At 32.0% G+C, this 15961-nt stretch overlaps 1 protein-coding gene across 1 annotated transcript; it reads right to left on the minus strand.

Moving 5' to 3' along the window:
* Positions 1-937: 937 nt before the first annotated feature.
* LOC143046517 (matrilin-2-like) lies at positions 938-13915 on the minus strand. The gene is made up of 6 exons (XM_076219672.1): positions 13803-13915; positions 10303-10389; positions 9244-9810; positions 6998-7084; positions 5165-5215; positions 938-1017 (listed from the first exon to the last, which is right to left on the minus strand). The coding sequence occupies exons 1-6, from the start codon at positions 13876-13878 to the stop codon at positions 938-940; spliced, it is 948 nt and encodes a 315-aa protein (XP_076075787.1). The 5' UTR covers positions 13879-13915.
* Between the last annotated feature and the right edge of the window lie 2046 nt (positions 13916-15961).

Genomic DNA, 15961 nt, shown 5'->3' on the forward strand with positions numbered 1-15961 from the left:
CATGCCAGTACCGAAGTACTGGCTACTGGGCTGGTGATACCCTCGGGGAATAACAGTTCACCAGCAGAGGCATCGACCCAGTTGTAGTAATAACATAAACGGTACCAATTTTCCTGCACCAGATGCGCATTTCGACAATACATGTCTCTTCATTGAAATATATTGGCCAAAATATTTGATTAGGATTCACACGTTTAGGTTTCTGCCTAGTTCCATACATTTAGGTTTAAGGAAACTGGGTTGTCATGTTTTGGATTTTTTGTCAGATTTTCGGAATCCTCTGGTTTTATCCATTTGAATGCCTTGAAAAAATTTGCCCGGTGACCCCCATTTTTTTTTTGGAAAATCTTTTACAGGTATAATAATAAGCCATCTGTAAAAGTCTTATAAAATTTTATTTACTTTATAACAGTTTTTGAGAACATACACTTGTCAATGATAAAGCTATGAAAAGTCAAGAGAGAATATTTTCCCGCCAAAATTTCAATGGCATATATCTCGAAAGCAAGCACGGTGACCTATATAGCTATATATATGTTTTGCTCTTTGGATTCCTTTTTTAATTCTCTATCAATATAAACTAGTGTTTTGAAAAGTTAATTACTTTGAAACTGAGAAGCGAACTCCCTTAAGCATATAGTTCCAAACATTTGGTTTAAACACGTATCAGTCTAAAATGAATTTAAACGTTTAATTTTCAAGGGTTCGAGTTAAGTTGATTGTGGGTTGAAATTCAATTTACGTAGTATTTGTTTTATATTAAGTAGCATAGCGTAAACTGTTAGAATTTAGAAATTTTTCATTGCTCTTTACATTCTAGGAAACTGAAACGAACCCGGAGATGAAAATATTAAAACGTCTCCTCCCGGTTATACGTTCTTCAGTGAAGATAGATCCAGTTATCGTTTGACAAGACTGTGAAATCGTGATACTATTTTTACCACCTTTTAATCAAATGAGAAATATTTGACATATTAGGTGTGGTTTCTATACTGTTCATATTTTCCCTTGATATCACTGTTTAAATAATCATCTGACAATTACCGATTAACATAGTTACCTAGTACGTTTATAAAATATTTGTGTAATGTTGGTACATCAGATCCCCTTAAACGTTAATAATTAAACTTTAGATAAATGATGGTAGACATAGACAATTATAATTTATAAAAAAAATCAAAGGTCTTACTATAAATTGAATACAATCAGTATCATTTAAACAACTATTAGGTAGCTAAGACAAGTGTAAATATGTAAAAACAAAGTTAACATACCACGAAATACTAGACTAAGAACAATAAATACTGTGTATGCATATCTTTTCATTGCGGTTCTTCGACTTTACAGTTGTTGTATATTTGAATAGTATTCCGCTAATAGCATGCATACAAGACTATTCTGTCACGTTTTCGCATCCCCATATCTCCTTTTATTTTTGTTAAATAATGATAATAAAATTAACATCATTGTCAATAAAAAACAATTTCAACACATTTATTTTAATAAGGTATAAAAAGACAAAATTTCTAACTAAGTCTAAATAATCATGGTATTGCGAAATTAAAATAGTAATATGACATCAATTATTCAGTCTATATAATGATACTGAGTACTTTTAATTATGATGTTTCATAGTGGAAACTTTGGTACTCTTAGATCGTAGACATAACCAACAAAACCCAATAATAAACACAAGTACCAAACAACAGCCAAATCCAAACAGAATGTAAATCCAAAACTCTGAAATGAAAAGCAAAATTGTATATATTTTTATAAAAGTAACCTGCTGAAATTTGTACGTTTATAAGCTAGTGGACCCTACTGGGTTCTAGCTGTTCAGGTAAGGTTATCTGTTCTAGATGTTTTCGTTTTCTTCTTTTTTTCATTTTGAGGGGAACAAGGGGGGGGGGGGGTGTTATTACAATACAAAGCCTTGACAATTTTTATTACATTATTACAAAAGAACACGCTAATTACTATCATTTGTAAATATGTGTATAAGCATGGGATGATAATCTGTCTAGATAGGTTACGAAGTACGCATGCGTAAATAATAATGATGCAATATCCTATCTACATTAATTTGATACTTAAAGATCAAATGCTATACAGATTTAACATAATATCTTCAACATTGAAAAGAAAGAACAATCTATACTTAATATTTATATTAATATTGATTCACTTATAGGGTCTTTGCATCAGAATTAAACACATTTATTCTAAAACCAGTTGTTGGCATGAAACGGGTTATGTTCTTCTCATATATTTCATGGTGTAAAAATACTAAACCCCTAACAGGAGGGATTTTGCCTGATATTCATATGATGAAGACATAATCTTTCAATCAGTTAACTTGAGATCTGGAGCTGGCATGACATTAACTGCTAGTAGTTTGCTGTTATTTATGTTTTATTGTCATTTTGTTTATTTTCTTTTGTTTCATATTCTGACATCGGATGCGGACTCGGATCAAAAACCATGTTTAACCCCGCCGCAATTTTCCGCCTGTCTCAGGTCAGGAGCCTCTGGCCTTTATTAGTCTTGTATGATTTTCAATTTTAGTTTCTTGTGTATAATTACGAGTTTAGTTTGACGTCCATTATCTATGAACTAGTATACATATTTGTTTAGGGGCAAGCTGAAGGACGGTTCCGGATGCAGGAGTTTCCTGCTACATTGAACACCCAATGGTGGCCTTCGAATGTTGTCTGCTCTATGGTCGGGTTGTTGTCGCTTTGACAAATTCCCCATGTCCTTTCTCAATTTAATTTATATTTGTATGCAAAACTCTAAGTAGCTGCTTATCTAAAATGATAGTGAACAAGTATATACATAGACTATGAAGTATAAAACCCGTCGTATTTTTGCGCCGGTACCAAGAATATGTATCTTTGCTCGTCTTATATCTTCTAGTTAATTTACATGTTTTGAAGTTTGATGTGCCATTCCTTTAACTGAATTAGTACACAATTTTGTTTGTTTGGGGGTCAGCTGAAGCCCGCTTTTGAGTGCAGGATTTTCTTGTTGTGTTGAAGGCCCAATGCTGGCATATTTCTTTCTAAATTTTTGATGAACATCAAATTCCATAAAACAAAAATACTTAAATATGACCAAAACAAACCGTGTAGATTCTTATTTAGGACTGACACTGTCCGGTTGGTTAAACTATCTTAATAAGATCTTTTACTTAACCCTAATAATGACCTTAATTGAAATAACCGCAACAAAAAACCCAAAATGACACACATCAAAGAAAATCGGTACTTCAATTAACAAACAAAATAAGGAAGGCTTTACCTAATAATATTACCATGATAATAGAATTTATAGACTATAAAGAAACGTGGATAAATCACAAATAAAACCACATTGAATTTTCAATACTTTATTAAAGACCTCCCAGTTACTGAGGCATTGTCAACTACGCCAAATTAAAGTTATTTGAACATTAGTTGATAGTTCCGTACAATGGCAATCATCCCGCATCTCTGTTTTTTTTTTTTTTTATTTGTATCTAGGTATACTTAATCTGTTAACATGAGACCAAATCAGTGGTTGTCGTTAGTTGATATGCTGCATATTTGTTTTTTCTTTCATTATTTTGTTCATAAATAATTTTGTATGTCTTTGGTTTTCATGATAGACACATTAAAAGCAAACCATTTCGGGCCCTTTAATGGTTTGATGTGTTGTATGAGCTTTGTTAATTGTATTTTGTGAAGAGTTATATCATTGGCAATCATATCACATTTTCTTTTTCATAATAACAAAAAATAATTGTATATTCAAAATTATTGACAAAAAGTAGCTTCCAAGTTTTATTTCTTACAATGTTTTAAAATAGTCTACTAAATTGAGTTTAGCTATCGGATTTAGCAGCACAAAATTTCTTCTTTCGTAGATACTTAATCTTGCTATTCCCATAATAAGAAATAAGAATTAAAATCGTGACTTATCTTCAAAAAACAATAATCATCGTTCGGTCGAAATCAAGCGTATTTACAAAAGTATCATCAACATTGTACATTAAATATATAAAAAAAATCCTTCAGAAAATCATTGAATTGTGACGGAATGACACAATTAATGAACATATGTTTTAAATCTTATCTAGATATATTGTGCTCATAATGGCCAAGTGTTATTTTCAACATGTTACATTTTAAAAGTTTAACTTTGGTAAACAAATTTCGGTGAAGCACTTGCAAATTAAGTACCCTGCATTCACCAGGAAAGATTGTAAAGGAGAAGGTTCACGAAGGGTTAAAATTGGCCCTGAATTTTAAATTCGGGCCAAAAAATGACAAAATTCACATAAAAATACTTGTGATAATACTATTAAGACAAAAATATTTTTTCTTACGCTTTCCTTTACAATTTATGGAGCTATGACCCCTTCAATAAGCATAATTTGTATTAAGAGGTCAATTTTGGGGTTTTTCCCATAATTTTAATTGTTTTTGGCATAATTAACCTTGGCCTCTATCTACGATCCAAAAAGTTTTTATATTGATGAAATCTATATCAAAATTAGAATCTTTTGGTTACAGCATATTTTGGATCGTAGGTGGCGGCCAAGCTGTTTTTAAAGCTTTTAGGTCTGACAAATGCACAAAATCATCATATTTTGACAAAATGTCCAAAATGGGCTTACTTTGGAGAATATTATGTACTCTTATGAACAGCACTGGTATATTTAGCATTTAGACTTTAGAAATAGACCCATTTATGAACCAAATTGAGACCTTTCTGGTGGTTTCTGATAAAGTTGATATTTTAGGCCATTTTGTGCCATAAGTGAACCTTGTCCTTTGGAAATATATAACACTTTGAAAGTTCTAATTATGGATACTTTTCAAACCAATTAGATTCTTTTAAAGGAGATTTTCCAACAATACAACTACTTAGAAGACTTGGCCACCGAGGACATTCGTATTTGTTTCATATCATTGTTACACTATTGTACACTTTTTTATAAGTCTGCTTTCTTCCATTCCAATATTTCGGTTGTTGATAAAGTAATTATTTGAAGCATACAGTTAAATTGACCGACCATTGTAGATGTATATGTCACAAACAGCATTTTGTATTTTTTGTTTCCATTGTGCGTGCTTAAATAAGTTCAGTATTATTGCTATTTTACTTTTTAGTATAACCTTACCGAAATGGCTAAGCGTGTTTAACATGCCTAAGTCCTTCGTGTCCTCTCTGTCTAAAAAATGAGAAAAGCCATTTTTATTTCAGTTTTTTACGTCAATCACGTACCTTTTAAAAGTATGAGGAACTAAGTATTCGTGAACAAGTACTACACTGGTAGTTAAATCAGCATTTAATTGATATTAACTAGTGTAGAATTGAAAATGGAAACAGGGAATGTGTCAAAGAGACAACAACGCGACAAAAGAGCAGATAATATCCGAAGGCCTACACTTGGTCTTCATTGCAGAGAGAAATTACCACACCCGGAGGCGGGCTTCAGCTCGGCCCTAAACAAAAATGTATTCTTGTTCAGTGATAATAGTGTGTCTTTCTACGTTGCGATGTTTCATTATTATTTCAGGCTAAGGTGAAAGTTGGCGTCTGTTAAAACATTAAAATCTGCTGCATTTGGTAGATAAATCAGTATTTAAATAGATATTGTATAGTGTTAAAATGAGAACGGAAAATGGAAATGTGTCAAAAAGACAACAACCCGACCAAAGAGCAAATAACAGCCGAAGGCCACAAATGTGGCTTCAATGCAGCGAGCAATTTCCACAGACGGAGGCGTGCTTCAGCTTGACCCTAAACATGCAAAAATGAATACTTGTGCAGGGATAATAGTGTGTCTTTTTACATTTTGATGTGATAATATTAGTTCAAGTTAAGGTGAAAGTTGGCGCCTGTTAACACATTTAAACCCGCTGCATTTGTTAGCACCTGTCCTAAGTCTGGTATCAGTTATCTAGTGTTTGTTGTTTGTTGATGTGGTTAATTAATGATTCTCGTTTCAAATTTTAATATAGACACGCCTGTTAATTTTCCTGTTTGAATTGTTTTACACTAGTAATTGGTAGGGCCTTTTATAGATTACTGGTTGGGATTTGCCACGTCTCCTTGTTAAAGTCATAGTCTGACTTCTAATGGGCTTACACACTTTGACTTTGATAGAGAGTTGTCTTACAGGTTCTCATATCATATCTTCTTGTATCTATTTATATTATAATATATTGATTTATTATCACTATTAAAGCACACTAACTTCTGTTGATACTGTTTACACATGTTGAGAATACAAAAAAAATAAATAAATACAAATGAATTTATTAATCTCAAGCAAACGGTTCTTGTATTGTCTTTTATACAATCTGATAAAGGGGATGATTACAAAACAGAAATATTGATAATTGAAATTATAACCTTGGTTGCAATGAATTTTGCATGCAGAAATAACGTGTGTAGCACTCCTGTGACGTCATGCAACAATAGGTGTTGCCAAGACGTCGATAACATCGGATCAAAACAAATTGTGAATGCGTATATAAAGATAGAGTTCCTCACATTTTTGAAGTTTAATTTCATAAAAAAGCCATTTGCCAATGTAATAAAAAGAATACTAATCAAATCATTCAAATATAGAGAAATATTCTACTCGTTACCGAACAACAATGACAAGAAGCTGATGCGCTACGCGCATTCGTGAGTTGTATGTTGTTCGGTCTCTTTTTGAATACTTTTCTCTATATGCATTCGTCCACTTGGCAGATAACTGTATACTAATGTATTTTCAGGTTGGACTTCGTAAAACTGTTCATGGCTTGGTACAGACATTTTCTTATGTAGAAAATGGTGGATTAAACAAGGTTTTATAGCTAGCTAAACCTCTCATTTGTATGACAGTCGCATCAAATTCTGATATAATGATTATAATGACAACGATGTGTGAACTGAATGAATAAGTAGGTATAAATGTCAAAAAGGGGTACAGCAGTCATCATTGTGTTATAATACTTACTGTTCTTGTTACGTGTAGGTCTCTGTGCTAATTTCAGTGTCGTTGTCAGTTCAGTAGCTGGTACTGCTGCTGTTGAATCAGAAGGGACTAACAAGAATAAAAACAGCATTTGAAAACAAATATGAAATTAAAGTGAAAATAAACATATGATCAATTTTATTGTATCTTTCATACATAACTATCAAGAAGACAAAAAATAATACTAGACATAATTTTATGTCTTTCGATGGTTGCTGTCTTTCATATTAGGGTTTCGTCTATTATTTTATCATTAATAACATAAATAAGGCTGTTTTTATTAATTTCATTTCAAAGCCTTCTATTTATAGCCTGATTATTCGGAATGTTTTCTTTTCTATTCATTGTTGAAAACTTCAAAGGAGTAAGTTCAATCAGACCCCTTTTTGGCCCCAAAATAAAGCAGTTTAACAAAATTGTTTAATTGTAAACTTTTAGCTATCTATTTGAAAGTAAAATGCTTTTGCTACATAAATGTGGACTGTTTTTGACAATACAATGCACATACATCGGGTACTAGCATTTGTTCATTCATGATATGGAAATTTAAGTTGTATTTTATAATACATACAATATATAATGGTTGAGGGTGAACACGGATGCAGCCACTTGCACTTTTGACAAAAATCATCTGAAAAGTAAGTTCGGTAAGAGGGCCATATTTGGCCTCAATTATAAAGTTCATAGTTATAAGACAATAAATGTTTTAAATTGCCTTAAAGACATGTGAGAAAGTTAAACATAACTTTTTTTGTAAAAGTTTAATTCTAATACGTTGATTTTAACATCACAAAAAGGTCAAGATTGTAGATTTTGGTGAAATTTGAAAAAATCAGCTGGATTTCAAAGAAATTAAGGACCAGGAAACTTAGAGCGCAGGCGTCGACAAACTTAATTTTCAAATGAGACATGTGAAATGTCTTCACAGACATTACTTTCAAAGATCTTTGTTGTCGACGTATGCGCTCTATGTTTCCTTTCAATAATCTATGGAAATTTACCCATTTTCATTGATTTTTCGTGAAAAATCAATTTAAGTACAACTTGTGACGTCATAATGAAACGCAGAAACGTAAAATTTCAACAAAATGGCTTATTTCCTATCTAGTCACTATATTAGCTATAATTGATTGTAATATTGGTCAATAAATCCGAATTTGAAATTTACGCTAAAAAAGGGGACCATTTAAGGATCTTACCGAATATACTCCTTTTTCCAATTTGGGGCGTTTTAAATGACAATCTTTCACATAAACTATTAGTTTAACTAATTGAATCAACCGAAATAGACACTTTAATGGTTAAAAAGTGTCCGAAATCTTTCGTCAGATGAACCGGAAATTTAAGGCCAAAATCGACCCTTTCCGGACCTTCTCCGTTAAACTTGCTTGAATCATCAACGTTTTGACTCTTGCTAAGATAAATAATTGGCAACTATATCATATTGCTTGATTTTTTATTGAAAATACATATCCTATAGGATAAAATATTTTAAAGTAAACTTAATAAACATACAAAGTGGTCCACAGGGATGTTAATGACTACCTTAAAATATCGAGGTAATTGATGTAGTTATGATTAATTTTATTATGTTTATTGAAAGAGAGGGCGAAAGATACCAGAGGGACAGTCAAACCCATACATCGAAATAAACTGACAAAGCCATGGCTAAAAACGAAAAAGACAAACAGACAGTTTATATTTCACAAGACACAACATAGAAATCTAAATACTTAGCAATACGAACCCCACTAAAAACGGGTGCTCTCCGAAAGGGTAAGCAGATCCTGCTCCACATATGGCACCCGTCGCGTTGCTCATGTGATTACAAACCCAGTAAATAGTCTAATTCGGTAGGTCACATTCATGAAATGGGAAGAGGATTGTAGTAGTTTGCAACGTAAGTAACGGAAGTAAACCTAATATCGAGCGAGACAATTTCAACAGAAAAAGCTTCTTGAGGATTGAGGTTACTCATCAGTGATGCTCGAATCCAAAAAGTTAAGTATAAAGATGAAGAGCATTGAGGACTCAAATTCCAAATAAAATGTGCCAAATACGGCTGAGGTAATGCCTGGGATGAGAAAATCCTTAGTTTTCGAAAAATCAAAGTTTTGTAACAGGAAATTTATAAAAAATGACAATATAATTGATATTCTTGTCAACACCGACGAAACGTCCACCAGACAATAAGATAGACAAGCAATCAGTTAAAGAAAAAAACTCACCAAGACAGATATCATTGAATAAACTATCACTCAAACCAGCCAATTCATCAAAATCTTGTAAACTGAAGCTGTTTTCCGCTGCTGGAACTGACACCATGGCATACAACTCTTGATTGTCCTTTAAACCAATACCAATAGTATATATATGGATTCCATCTGCACGAGCCTGCTCTGCCTCAGGAATAGTGTTTAGTGGGTTTATATTTGACACACCATCAGTTAGTATAAGTAATTTATTAGTCACACCATTACGATCACCATTAGGAGCTGTAAACATTTGTGTACGCATTATTTTCAACCCATCAGCAGTGTTTGTAGCTCCAGATCTATAGCGAATGGCACCAATAGCCTCCATAATGTCTGGTGTCGTGTTGCAGTCATTCAAATGGAACTCAACGTGAACAAAAGTACTGTAGGACAAAACTCCAACACGAATATTGCCCGAATCTATGTCCGCATGTTTTAGGAAAGCTTTGCAGAAATTTGTCATTTTCGTGTAGTTGTCATTACCCACACTGGTAGAAGAATCCAGCATAATTACAATGTCAATTTCAGACTGACCACATGCTATTGAAAAAAAAAATGTATTTTTTAACACTAAGGTAAATAATTTTGTTTCAATTATTATTAAATTATATGACCTAGCGAGTTGGACTATTTACCGGGTTCGTAATAACAAGTGCAACACTACGGGTGCCATACATAGAACAGGATCTGCTTACCCTTTCGGAGCACTTCCGGAGCACTTAACATCCCCCAGTTTTTGGTGTGGTTAGTGTTGCTTATCTTTTAATTTCTATGTTGTTTCTTGTATACTATTATTTGTTTGTTTAATATCTTTTTCTTATCAATTTAGGATTATAGATAAGTTAACACATGAAATTTTGATACAACTAATTATGATTTAAAGAAAACATTAAAAAATACATGCCTAATGTGTCTAACGGCAGCTACATCCCTGTATAATAATGCAGAAATCAGCTTCCTATCTGATAGAGTAAGAAAATAAAACTCTATTAATCATAGCATCTTTTTGAAGATATGACATGTAATACTTACTTTTGTTGTTTACCGTTGGTCTCTGTGGTATTTCCGTGGTTGTTGTCAGTACAAGGGCTGGTGGTGTTGTTTTTAAAACAGCATTGACTAACAAGAAAAAACACAACATTTCAAAAACAAATGTAAAATCAAATTGAAAATAAACAAAACATGAAGATAGTGACTCTTTCATAAATAAATAGCAAAAATTCAAAAACAAAATTAGACAAAATGGTATGCCTCTCGATGGTTGCCGTCTTTCATATTGGGATTTCTTCTTTTATTTTGTCATGAACAGATGAATAAGGCTTTTGTTTTGGTTTTTTTTTTTAAATGTTTAACATTTTGTCATTTTAAATCCTTTTATTTATAGACAGATTATTTTTAATGGTTTCTTTCTTCATAGTTGAAAATTGCAAATTTGGCTAATTCTTCAACGTTTTGACTCTATTGCTAAGTAATATAATTTGCAATTATATCACATAACTTGATTTTCTATTGAAAATACATTAGCTGTATGATAACATGTTTAGAAGTAAACTGTAAAATTGGTCCACAGGGATGTTTATATATACCTTTCAATATCGAGGCACTTGACTTAATTATGGTTAAGTACATTATCTTTATTGACGCTGTCCCTGTCAGAAACATTTTCAATTTTTCAAGACGATTTCCAAAGAAAAAGCTGGTGAAATCAGGTGCAACCCGTTCTGTTGTTTTAATAATTACAAATATGGTTAAAAAACTAATTTGGAATATCAAAATCGGGGATTGAGGTTACATGTGAATGTTGAAGATAATGTCTGAGGTCATTTGTGAGAAGAATATTCATTAACGGTGAATTAAATTATGATGGCCTTCAGAAAATTTGGTTTTCTGGCATTTGATGTCTTACCCTGAGACGAGAAAAGTCTGTCATTCTTTATCTCATTTTAGCCAATGAAGCTGATGCTGTATCTCAGCCGCATCATAAAGCAACCAATCATAATCTATGTTATTAATTTAAGATGGCGTTATATCGAGCTAAACTAATGGCTCTGCAATGTGCTGCAAAGCAAAAAATCATATGGAGGATAAATGCAGATGCAGACCAGGTAATTTGTTATCATTTTTACTAGACTTAGATAGGTTTCGTTTTCAACATAGTTTCATGATTTTGACGATATCGGTGGTATACATAATACGCTGCGCTTTTTTTTTTATATAAACTTACTCACGTGAATTGCCGATCATTCTTTTTGCTATTTTCGTAAATATTCTTAAAATATTTGCCGCTGAATATTACGTAAATAACACATCAGACAAATCTAAACCAGAATACTTCTTTAAGGTAGCACAATACAAAGATTTTTCATCCCCAATCAGACATCTTTAAACTGATGTAAGTCCACTCATCTTTCTTTAAATTTTATAAATGAGGTACCAAAAGAAAGAAGAAGGATTAATTTTTCAAATTGTGATAATTTTATTATGACATAATTATAACATAATTAATTGTTATGTAATTAGTTGCCATATTGTGATGTCCATACTTGAATGAATTTAGCTTCTTTGTTATTCATACATGTAGTATCCCAAAATATTTTATAGATTCTTGCACAACACAGTTTGACCTCCAAAACTGTGTCTTAGTTTTTTCCTTTTGTATTTCATTCTCTCATAAATCTACAATGAAATTTACAACATCAATTCATAAGAGACCACTAAATTCGATTGGGTATAAAATTTGTTCTATTGATGTTTTTGGAAATCTGAGACACAGTTTTGGAGGTCAAGCTGTGTTGTACAAGAATCTATTAAATGTTTTGGGATACTATGAAGAACAAAGACGCTAAATTCAATCAAGTGTGGACATCACAATATGGCAACTAATTACATAATAATTAATTATGTAATAATTATGTCATAATGAAATTATCACAATTTCTTTTGGTACCTTATTTATAAAATATAAAGAAGAATTAAATGAATTACATCAGTTTAAAGTTGTCTGATTAGGAGTGAACAAATCTTTGTATTGTGCTACCTTAAGTCTGAAATATTGCCAATGCTTCCCTGGCATAATTCGTGTTGATGTATTCATTTTGTCTATCAAACGCTATGTCTTTTTTTCTTATGCAAACAAAAAAACAAATGAAATATACAATTAAACTGTCAATTGTTCTTGAACAATTGAGAGGTCTTTCCTTTTGTAATGTAAAATACATGTTCCAACAGACGTAGAATATATTGAAGAGGTCAAGGTCAACCTTAAAAAGCTCGAAAACACATTAAAAATCCTTTATATAAGGTTAAAAACACTAAATTCGCTATTTTGGACATGACCTTGACCTTTGACCTTTTGACCTTTGTCAAGGTCATTAGTCCCCAATGCCATTACTGAAGACCCCAAGGGTCTAGGACCTTTGGTTATATAGTAAAAGCTGATTTTGTCTTTTCAGAAACCTAAAACAGGGGTTATGCCCCTTATAGAAAGGTCAAATCTCTTTGGTCAAAATGTAACAAAGTTGCGCCATAATGACCCAAACATTTTCCACTATTTAAAACTTCTGTAATTATAATGGTTTCTGAGATTATCCCATAACAAGGTGTTAGGTCAAAGGTCAAGGTCAACATACAAATTTGACCTTGAGGTATTTTTTAAAGATACATGAATTGATGATGATTGGTGAAGATCCTAGGTGTCTAAGACTTACGGTTTCTGAGTTTTGGTGGCCAACCGACACCGGTTAATTTTGATAGGGGCATAACCCTACCAATGAGTCGTTGAATCTTTTCGATCCAAATGTAACGAAGAACCGGGGTCTGGTCCTGAACAAATTTCACCCTTCGTTTTTTTTCTACCTATTACGGTTACGGTGTTGGAACGATAACAAGGTTTTTTGGTTTCGGAGGGATTACTCCGAACCGACAAAATATTTCGACTCACAGGGTGAGTTCCGGATAGGTATTCATGAAACCAATACAAAGTTTGAACATGAAAGCGACTTGGTTTACGGTTACGGAGGGAAATTTTGTCAAAGTTTGGCGGAACAAGAAGAATAATAATCAGAAGAAATACAGTAAGGTCTTTCCTTATAGATAAAGGAAAGACCTTAATAATCTTTAACCTCCATATTCAATGCAAACTAACGAAAAAAATCAGCATAAGTGATCATGTCTTATATATGGTAAATGGTTATCTAATTTTATTTTAAAAGGGGATGATAAAGTGGTCAGTTTCTTTAAAATAATGATATTTACAAATCAAAAGTGAATAAGACATTTCATATAGATACTGTTACATATTGTCCATGCATCCATAAAGAAAAATCTAAAAGCATTTTTTGTTTGTTTGATTGTTTGTTTGTTTGTTTGAGTCTGTTTTGTTATTTTTTCTGTCATCTTATTTAAAACTATTTCTTTCATTTACACTTGTTTTCATTTCTTTTTATACGAAAAAATATATTTAAAAACAAAATATGCTTTAATTTGTTTTCTCTGTAATTAAGGAATTACACAAAGTTATGAGTGAATATTACCTTCATCCGAAGAAATTATCACAGAAAATATTATTAACAAAATTGCATACGTAAATCCGTTTGTTAAACGTTCCATTTCAATAAAAGGGACAGAATGAAGTTATAGATCAAGAGTTCAGTTATGTTATTAAATGATAACATGTTTAATAATTTATAAGATTCAAATACTTTGTCATAAAATGATGTCGTAAGAACGGATTTCATTGTTCAAATTCGCGCGCCTGATTAATAATATGTAGTTACGTTATCTTTTGATTTTGAAACTGATTTGTATATTCATTACGACATTTCAATTGAACATTTATTTTTTCTATGACCCCACCAAAGACGAAATTTAAACAGTACAATAGATACAATGTAGACATGTTGTCATATGTATATACATTTTGTTTCAAACATCAAAGAAGTCTTGTACCTACAAATATCGACCTAAGCATTCCACAAGGAATGTTGCAAAACGATAGTTAGAATTTCAGTATGGATCTTACAAATAAACATAACAGTACATCTTTGACAAGGTCATTATCACAATTCATTCATTCTATTAGTAAGGATTGTACAGTGGAGATCCTTTCTTACCTCTAATCAAATCTGTTAGAATTTGTCAGGGGAACTGTTCTAGGACAGTATGTAGAACTGTCACCCTGAACTCCTTTTAGACGGTTCTAGCTAGATTAGTTTGAACCTAAAACTGATTCAGACAGTTCTACCTAGAACTGATCCTGACAGTCATTTCGAACTGTTCTTCAATCAGGTGTGGTCAGTTCTACGACTAGAAAACTTTTAGACAGTTCTGCTGACAGTTCTACGGTTAGTACGGATTTAGTCAATGTTGATGACAGTTCTACGCTTAGAACTGATTTGGTCAATTCTGCTGACAATTCTTCCACTCATTATATATAATTAGTTATAAATGTTTTTAACACAAGCTTGAAATCAAATATGACAATATATACAATTGAAATGATAAACTATAAATTTATGAAGAAGAAAAGTTTGCTCTCTGGTAGAGTATGAATATACAACTTTATTAATCATTGCATCTTTATGTACAACACGTAAAAAGTAAAATAACAAATATACTGTACCTCGAGGTAAATTTATAAAATGCAAAATCAAAAGCTAACACATCAAAAGAACAAATACCGATTGTCATATTTCTCATTCGGTACAGGCATTTTCGTATGTAAAAAATACTGGATTAAACCTCGTTCTATAGCTAGCTAAACCTCTCACTTGATTTTTTATTATTGAAAATGAAAATGACTGAGCTGTAGGATAAAATATCCGTAATAAACTTTAAAATGGGTCCACAGGAATTTTTATGTGTACCTTGACATATCGCGGCACTTATGATTTAATTGTATTATGTTTATAGAAATTGTCCCTGTCCCTGTCATAAAAAAAATAATGATACTTATCAGTTGAGGACTTTTATGATTTTGGTCCTCAATGCTCTTCAACTTCGTTCTTTATTTGGCCTTTTTAACTTTTGTGAAATTGAGCGTCTCTGATGAGTCTTTTGTAGACGAAACGTACGTCTGGCGTAAATACAAAAACATATCCTGGTATCTTTGATGAGTTTATTAATAATTTACATATCATTTGCATTTATTTTTTTCATTTTCCTATTACCTGTTTTATATTTTTTTTTTCTCCATATACATACTTTTTTATAACATAATCAAACATGTTCGTTACAGTTTCATTTAACTACTATTATTACCAATATGTAATACTTAAAATTAAGGACTGAACGTATATAAATATATAATATGTATGGTGAAGGCGCGTGAATATCGTAGATAATACATGAGGTCATTTGTGAAAAGGATATTCAGTAACGGTCAATTAAATCGTGATTGCCTTTCAAAAATATTTTAAGCGACAACTTCACCTAGATCACAACTGATACAATAGCTGATTTGTAAGTTATTACCCTATGTTTAGACAAATAATTTACCCTTCAAGAGCATCTGAGATCACCCAGTTTTTGTTGGGGTTCGTGTTATTTATTCTTTGGTTTTCTATGTTGTGTCATGTGTACTATTGTTTGTCTGTTTGTGTTTTTTTTATTTTTAGCCATGGCGTTGTCAGTTTATTTTTGATTTGTGAACTTGACTGTCCCTCTGGTATCTTTCGTCCCTCTTTTCTAACGC

This window comes from Mytilus galloprovincialis, chromosome 9, assembly GCF_965363235.1.
Source record: "Mytilus galloprovincialis chromosome 9, xbMytGall1.hap1.1, whole genome shotgun sequence".
Lineage (NCBI taxonomy): Eukaryota > Metazoa > Mollusca > Bivalvia > Mytilida > Mytilidae > Mytilus > Mytilus galloprovincialis.